General features: G+C 43.8%; 1 protein-coding gene across 1 annotated transcript in view; it reads left to right on the forward strand.

Annotated features, from left to right (window-relative positions):
- Positions 1-7,570, forward strand: part of Smp_199130 (brca1-associated protein (brap2), putative) — a gene marked incomplete at both ends in the record, with an annotated part of 9,910 nt that extends 2,340 nt beyond the window's left edge. Inside the window, one exon of the mRNA XM_018792743.1 lies at positions 7,271-7,570. Coding sequence (XP_018647216.1) covers positions 7,271-7,570 — 300 coding nt within the window. The remainder of the gene's footprint in view (positions 1-7,270) is intronic.
- Positions 7,571-8,725: the final 1,155 nt, after the last annotated feature.

The raw sequence follows: 8,725 nt of genomic DNA on the forward strand, positions 1-8,725 counted from the left end.
GTTCACGAGTATTTGTTAAGTGTTTGATAAATACTCGTGAACTGCAAACACGAGAAAACCAGGCTGGCTTCAGATCTGGTCGTGTCTGCAACGACCACATATTCACTATTCGTTAAGTGTTTGATCCCGACCGTTGCTGCTACCTTGACGTGGTGGTCGGGCTTGCCTATCGTGATGAAGCAGTCGAGCTATGCTGGCTGGAACAATCGTTCCTCGAGGTCCTACCATGCCAGACAGGTCGGTTGAAGAGCGGTAAGACTAAAAGCAGCAATCCCAAGGTCCGATTGGCGAAGTCGTACTGCTGACTGTACAGAGGTGTGACGGCGGTAAGGTGTTTCCTTCAGACAACCAGCATGACAGAGATGCTGCCTTCCCACAAGGAGGGGTGGGGTTGGAGAAGGTCGACCCCGAAATAAACACCTCGCCTTATTCCACGGATTTCCGTCTCCGGCAGTAAGGTCCCAACAAATACGGAGCTGACACGAAAATTACCCACAAAAAGGTCGTGTGTGACCGGTTTCAATCAGTTGTCCCTTGGGTACTGCAGTCACGCTCTCAGGTCACTAAGACCACCTCTAATCCAATTTCCTTTTCAGGTACCTACAGAAGGACCCTTCCACGGTGTGGGCAGCCGAGAAGTGATAACCGCCCTCATATCTCTAACAGCACTCCAGAAAAAGCACTATTATAATTGATCCCCGTTAATAGTCGCCTATGTGTTTTTCGACTAAACAGATCCGTAATTTATTTTTTTGAACACATAAATATTGGTACAAGGCGGCACCAGATATATATGCGCCACACAAAAAATTGTCATTTCATCTAATTGTGTGAGGGCTATGATACTGCCCGGAAGCCCAGACCGAAGCAGATGGTTTTTTACAGGGACCACACTCGGAGCCTTCGATCTAAAGGTCTGATCCACAAGGCAGTGGAGCATCGTGAGGAGACGCAGTCCCAGTAAGGTCCTTTGAAGAACGGAGCTAACACAAAAACTACCCACAAAAAGGTCGTGTGTGACTGGTTTCAATCAGTTGTCCCTTGGGTACTGCAGTCACGCTCTCAGGTCATTAAGACCACTTCTAACCCAATTTCCTTTTCAGGTACCCCTAGAAGGACCCTTCCACGGTGTGGGCAACCGGGAAGTGATAACTGCCCTCATGCCTCTAACAGCACTCAAGACCACTGTATTCATAATCAATCTCCTTCATTTCCTACTATTCCTTCTACCTTGACTTTCAACACTAAACTTCCTTTTCCGGTTTCCTCCTCAAGTGTCACCATGGCCAACGATTCTAGTGCGCGAAACGCTGTCTCAGGTCTACTAAAACCTCGCTCCAAACTACACATTGGAGCCTTCAACGTACGCACTTTAAGTCAAATAGGTCAACAGGCCTCCTTAGCTAAAACCCTAGAATCTCGTACCATTGATGTATGCTGTGTCTCCGAAACACGCATACAGGATCCTAGTGTGGTCATTCACTTGACCTCACCTCGCCAAAATGGACAGCCAACGAAATACACCCTCCGTGTATCTGGCGACCCGTTGGCTAGTTCTCGTGGACTTGCAGGTGTAGGCATAGCACTAAGTACAAGGGCAGAACAGGCACTATTAGAATGGATCCCCGTTAACAGTCGCCTGTGTGCTGTCCGGCTAAATGGCTCCGTAAGAATTCGGAAGGATAGGGACACACGTCGTTGCCTTTTCGTCGTTTCTGCCTACGCTCCCACTGACTGCAGCCATAATGAAGTAAAAGATGACTTTTACAGAAAACTCTCTGAGCTTCTTCAGAAAGCTAAGCACTCAGACATAGTACTCGTAGCGGGTGACTTTAACGCCCAGGTAGGCAGCTTAAATCAAACAGAAAGACATATAGGTGGGTGTTTTAGTATTCCGGCTCAACGAACCGATAATGGTGATCGTCTGTTGCAACTATGCTCAGACAATCGTTTATTTTTAGCAAGCACTAATTTTAAGCATAAGGAGAGACTTCGTCTAACATGGCGACCACCTGCACCAAACCAATGATGGACTCAAATAGACCATATTGTCATCAGTCATCGTTGGAGAGGCTCAATAGAAGATTGTCGCTCGTATTGGAATACCTGTTTAGACTCTGATCATGCTCTAATACGAGCACGCATTTTCTTGCGCCTCACTGGACGCAGAAAAACCACACTAAGAAGACCCATTAGAATTTAACTGAGGGAAGAGGAAGCTAAAAGTAAGTTCCAAGAGCAACTGAGTTCACATTTAGGCAGTTTTGTAGACGAGGCTGACCCAGATGTTGCTTGGAAAGATATACGAACAGCTGTGGAAACAGCAGTAACATCTATTAGTAATTTAAACCAAAGGGTTACAAAAAATCAATGGATTTCTTCTAAGTCTATTGCACTGATGGATTCGCGTAAACTCATCCCATCAGGCTCTGAACACGACGAAGAGCGTAAAGAAATTAGATCTAGGTTAACTAAAAGTCTAAGGAACGATCGTGAGCAGTGGTGGGCAACGAAAGCAAAAGAGATGAAAAAGGCAGCGGCTGTAGGCAACACCAGACAACTATTCAGACTAATAAAAGAAACCGGAATCAAGAAGTCAAGTGTAAGTGAGACAATCTCGGAGAAAGACGGAACCCCTATCTGCTCTCAACCCAAACGTTTAGAACGATGGGCGGAACACTTTAAGGAGCAGTTTAGCTGGCCTTCAGCTACTGCACAACTACCCACTATTCCCAGAAAACCTGAATGGAACATTGAAGTTGGTCCCCCGACCCTACTTGAAGTTCAAAAGGCTATAAGTAATCTGAAACGAGGAAGAGCAGCTGGTCCAGATGGATTGGCTCCATAGGTCTTTAAATATGGTAGTCCAATTTTAGCGATTAGGCTGACTAATATTCTAGCTAAAATCTGGGAGTTGGACGTAATCCCATCTGACTGGTCACAATCTCTGATTGTCCCAATATATAAGAAGGGGCCAAAATCATCCTGTGATAACCATAGAGGGATTAGTCTGACTAACATAGCATCTAAAATACTAGCCTCAATAATTATCGGGCGCCTAACTAAGACTCGTGAACTGCAAACACGAGAAAATCAGGCTGGCTTCAGACCTGGTCGTGGCTGTATCGACCACATATTCACCATTCGTCAAGTTTTAGAGCACAGACATGCTTATCGGCGTCCGACAATGATAGTTTTTCTTGACTTTAAAGCAGCATTTGACTCTGTAGACCGAGAGGTTCTGTGGCAGTGTCTGTCATTGAAAGGTGTACCTGAGAAGTACATAAACCTTGAGGATGCTCTTTACTCGAACACTACCAGTCAAGTGAGAGCTTATGGCGAACTGTCATATGATTTTACAATTTCAAGTGGTGTCCGTCAAGGCTGTCCACTATCCCCATTTTTGTTTAACTTCATTATAGACCTGTTGCTGGAAATAACACTCTCGTCGACTGAATTTTCAGGAATTGATCTTCTACCAGGAGGTTCACTTATCGACTTAGAATACGCAGATGACATAGTCCTGTTTGGTGAAGACACTGACAAAATACAGAGTCTTCTGTTGGAACTCAGTAATAATGCCAGGATGTTTGGGATGCGTTTCTCCCCATCCAAATGTAAATTGTTACTCCAGGACTGGCCTGCGTCAACACCTGAACTAAGGATGGGGAGTGAAGTAGTCGAACGCGTGGACAACTTCACTTATCTTGAAAGTCTGATCAGCCCTAATGGGTTGGTGTCTGACGAAATCTCAGCACGGATTCAAAAAGCTCGTTTGGCTTTTGCCAACTTACGCCACCTATGGCGAAGACGAGATATCCGTCTATCAATTAAGGGACGAGTATACTGCGCAGCAATTCGCTCTGTTCTACTTTATGGCTGTGAAACATGGCCATTAAGAGTAGAAGATACTCGTAGGTTACTAGTATTTGACCACAGATGCCTTAGAAATATTGCTCGCATCTGCTGGGATAACCGGTTAAGTAATAGTGAGGTTAGACGCAGGGTATTAGGGAATGATGATAAATCAGTTGATGAGGTGATGAATCTTCATCGACTGAGATGGTTGGGCCACGTGTTACGTATGCCTGAACACCGATTACCACGACACGCAATGCTGACTAGTGTAGGGGATGGTTGGAAGAGAGTTAGGGGCGGCCAAACCAAAACGTGGCATCAGAGCATGAAGTCACTAACTTCTAGTCTGAGCCATGTTGGTAGATGCAGACTACCTGGTTGGGGTCCGCGTGACTATCGTAATAAATGGTTGGAGACTGTGGGTGACATAGCTCAGAATCGATCACAATGGCGTAGGTGTATACACTCTTTATCTTCCTTTAAACCTTGAGATTAAAATTGCTTCATAACTTTCTTCCTTCCTATACTATATCCTTATATACAACCTTTCTTTATATACTACCACCACTAAATTAATTACTTCTATGAATCCGGTGTTCATCTTGTTGTGCTAACGAGGTATGGCAACTTGGACCGATGCATAAATGTGCGTGGTCCTACGTTGTCGCTGACTGAAGTGTTTGATAATTATTGTGACTAGTATTTTAGATGCTATATTAGTCAAACTAATCCCTCTATGGTTATCACAGGGTGATTTTGGCCCCTTCTTATATATTGGGACAGTAAGTGATTGTGACCAGTCAGATGGGATTACGTCCAACTCCCAGATTTTAGCTAAAATATTAGTCAACGCAGTCGCTAAAATTGGACCACCTGTTATAACTTGTTTATATATTCCTTATTACGACCCAGCGATTCCTATTGTTTAGTATTTTTGGACACCAATACACTCGACAAGTCCCCAAATCAGAACACGGTTGGACAGGGAAGAAATTATATTCCAAATAACAGGAATAGATGAAGTAGGAAGCGCAATAAGAAATACGTTAGTATATTTATAGATTTTACATGAGAAGCTTCTAGAGTCTTCTCCAAGCAACGACTAGAGCTGATTGGATAAGAATTAGTCAATCAGCGTGCAGCAACACCATCATGCATGAAATATGCTTTAATTCAATCTATGTCCCGCTAACACCACCACATCTAAAGACCTCTGGAGCCAATCTGTTTGGATCAGAAGCTCTTCCTCGCTTCACATTAGCTATAGCCTTTTGAACTTCAATTAGGGTCGGGGACCTACTTCAATGTTCCATTCAGACTGTTTGGGAATGGTGGGTAACTGTAGAGTAGCCGAAGACCAGCTAAACTGTTCTCTAAAGTGTTCCGCCCATTTTTTAAACGTCTTGGCTGAGAGCAGATAAGAGTTTCGTCTTTTTCCGAAATTGTCTCGCTTACACTTTACTTCTTAATTCCGGTTTCTTTTATTAGTCTGAATAGTTGTCTGGTGTTGCCTACAGCTACTGCCTTTTTCATTTCTTTTGCTTTCGTTGCCCACCACTGCTCACGATCGTTGTGTAGACTTTTTGTCAACCTAGTTCTGATTTGCTGTCGCTCTTCATCGTGTTCAGAGCCTGATGGGATGAGTTTACGCGAATCCATCAGTGCAATAGACTTAGAAGAAATCCATTGATTTTTTGTAACCCTTTGGTTTAAATTACTAATAGATGTTACTGCTGTTCCCACAGCTGTTCGTATATCTTTCCAAGCAACATCTGGGTCAGCCTCGTCTACAAAACTGCCTAAATGTGAACTCATTTGTTCCTGGAACTTACTTTTGGCTTTCTCGTCCTCCAGTTAAATTCTAATGGGTCTTCTTAGTGTGGTTTTTCTGCGTCCAGTGAGGCGCAAGAAAATGCGTGCTCGTATTAGAGCATGATCAGAGTCTAAACATGTATTCCAGAAGGAGCGAAAGTCTTCTATCGAACCTCTCCAACGATGACTAAAGGTCTATTTGAGCCCATCATTGGTTTGGTGCAGGGGGTCGCCATGTTAGACGAAGTCTCTCCTTATGTTTAAAATTAGTGTTTACTAAAAATAAACAATTGTCTGGACACAGTTGCAACAGACTATCACCATTATCTGTTCGCTGAGCTGGAATACTAAAATACCCACCTAAATATCTTTTTGTTTGGTTTAAGCTTCCTACTTGGGCATTAAAGTCACCCGCTACGAGTACTATGTCTGAGTGCTTAGCTTTCTGAAGAAGCTCAGAGAGTTTTCTGTAAAAGTCATCTTTTACTTCATTATGGCTGCAGTCAGTAGGAGCGTAGGCAGAAACGACGAAAAGGCAACGACGTGTGTCCCTATCCTCCCGAATTCTTACGGATCGCCCCCAAATGCTCTGGTCCGGCCGAGAGTGGGGAGAGCCCGCCCTCTCTCTCGAAATGCTCTTACACGGCCACGCGTATACAGTCTCTGCCAGAGAAGTCCTACTCACGGCCTTCTCGTGGTGAGGGTGTTGTTTACGAAATTGAGAGGACGAAAAGCGAATGTCCGGTGCTTTAACCGAGCCAGTGAGTCCACCTAGGGAAGTTGGAAAACCCTGATTCTAAACCAATGGTGCACATGGACTCCAGGATCCTAAGGAAACAAATGGCGTATGAACCTAGTGTTGGTCACTGGCTACCATGGGACTGCGTCTCCTCACGATGCTCCACTGCCTTGTGGATCAGACCTTTAGATCGAAGGCTCCGAGTGTGGTCCCTGTAAAAAACCATCTGCTTCGGTCTGGGCTTCCGGGCAGTATCATAGCCCTCACACAATTAGATGAAATGACAATTTTTTGTGTGGCGCATATATATCTGGTGCCGCCTTGTACCAATATTTATGTGTTCAAAAAAATAAATTACGGATCTGTTTAGTCGAAAAACACATAGGCGACTATTAACGGGGATCAATTATAATAGTGCTTTTTCTGGAGTGCTGTTAGAGATATGAGGGCGGTTATCACTTCTCGGCTGCCCACACCGTGGAAGGGTCCTTCTGTAGGTACCTGAAAAGGAAATTGGATTAGAGGTGGTCTTAGTGACCTGAGAGCGTGACTGCAGTACCCAAGGGACAACTGATTGAAACCGGTCACACACGACCTTTTTGTGGGTAATTTTCGTGTCAGCTCCGTATTTGTTGGGACCTTACTGCCGGAGACGGAAATCCGTGGAATAAGGCGAGGTGTTTATTTCGGGGTCGACCTTCTCCAACCCCACCCCTCCTTGTGGGAAGGCAGCATCTCTGTCATGCTGGTTGTCTGAAGGAAACAAATCATTGATCCTGAGTAATTTTACTGTTTTAGTCTCACCATACTTTATCGTTTGGAATTATACAACTGTGCATAACTGACGTTTATTTGTTTCAGCTTGGGCCCAGTAGTGAGACTGGTAACAAAAAGCTAGACATAATTAGCATGGAATTCAGTGCTATCTTAACAAGTCAACTGGAATCACAACGTGCATACTTTGAGTCCCAACTGGATTTAATAACTACTCAGTCAAATATGCGTCTCGAAGAAATGGAATCCAGTGTCGAATCGGCCTTATCCGCTGCGCAAACAGCCGAAAAGAAACTCTCTGAAGTCATAAAAGAGAACCTAGTCATCAGTCGTAAATTGCGACAAGTACGTTACACAAATTTTTACGTTCCTTTTTGTATAAAATAATACCATCAATAGACTATTGTTACATTCTGCCTATTTTGCACTAAATGTTTCCTTTTAAAAATGAATTTAGGTCGAAATTCAAAAGTTTAAAGTATTATGTTGACTGATGAACACGAACAATACAAAGTTATGCCCAAGTATGGATGGTAATAACATTATTTATTAGCCTACATAACTTGTACTTAAGCCCGTTACCCCTCGTGGAGCATAGATCGCCAACTAGGGAATTACAACCAATACTGTCTTGGGCTCTCCTTTCTGGATGTTCCTAAATGCTGTCCAGTCTTTTGATGTCTGTCTCCGATTTTAGGGGCAATTTGTTCTTTTACCTTGAGAGTTCCAAGCTAGGGCTTACCATGAGGTGCATTTTGATGCTTTCCGCAATATATGTCCTATGCACTTCCATCGCCTTTTCCAAATTTCCTCTTCAACTGAAAGCTGGTTTGTTCTCTCCCACAGTAAGCTGTCGCTGACAGTATTCAACCAACGGACATGAAGTATCTTGCATAGACATTTGTTTAGAGATACTTACACTTTTTGATGAGGCTTGTGGTAGTTCTCGAAGTTTCAACTCCGTACAGTGGAACTGTCCTAACGTTCGTATTGAAGATTCTGACTTTGATATTAGGTGACAGTTGTTTTAAGTTGCATATGGTTTTCAACTGCCCTTGCTCTCCTAATCCGTTCCTTCACATCTGCATTAAATTCCACTTGTTTATTGCGTCTACTGTCCAGATATGCAAAAGTTTCCACCTCTTTCAAGGCTCCATCAAGTGTGATTTGGTTGTTACTCACTGTGTTGCATTTTAGGATCTTTCTTTTTCTCTTTTGTTTGTTGAGGCATGCTGCTACTACACTGGTTTTCTTCACCTGTATTCTCATTCCTTTCCCCAAGCCAGTCCATGTCGTACCATGACATCTTCATACCCGATGTTGTCCATTTCGACTTTCTCATTTAAGCCTCCCATCAGGATGGTCAGGTCCCTTCCTGAGCACTTCGCTATGATTGATTGCAGCCTCTCATGAAACTGATCTTTATCGTCGTCATCGCTACAATTGTTTGGTGCATTTGTTGATGTGTCTTGGATAGAGGGGCTAGGTCATCTACGAAGTTCAAATCGTCTAGTTGCACACAAGCTGTCCGCTGCGGTCTCG

The sequence above is a fragment of the Schistosoma mansoni genome (assembly GCF_000237925.1).
Source record: "Schistosoma mansoni, WGS project CABG00000000 data, supercontig 0211, strain Puerto Rico, whole genome shotgun sequence".
Lineage (NCBI taxonomy): Eukaryota > Metazoa > Platyhelminthes > Trematoda > Strigeidida > Schistosomatidae > Schistosoma > Schistosoma mansoni.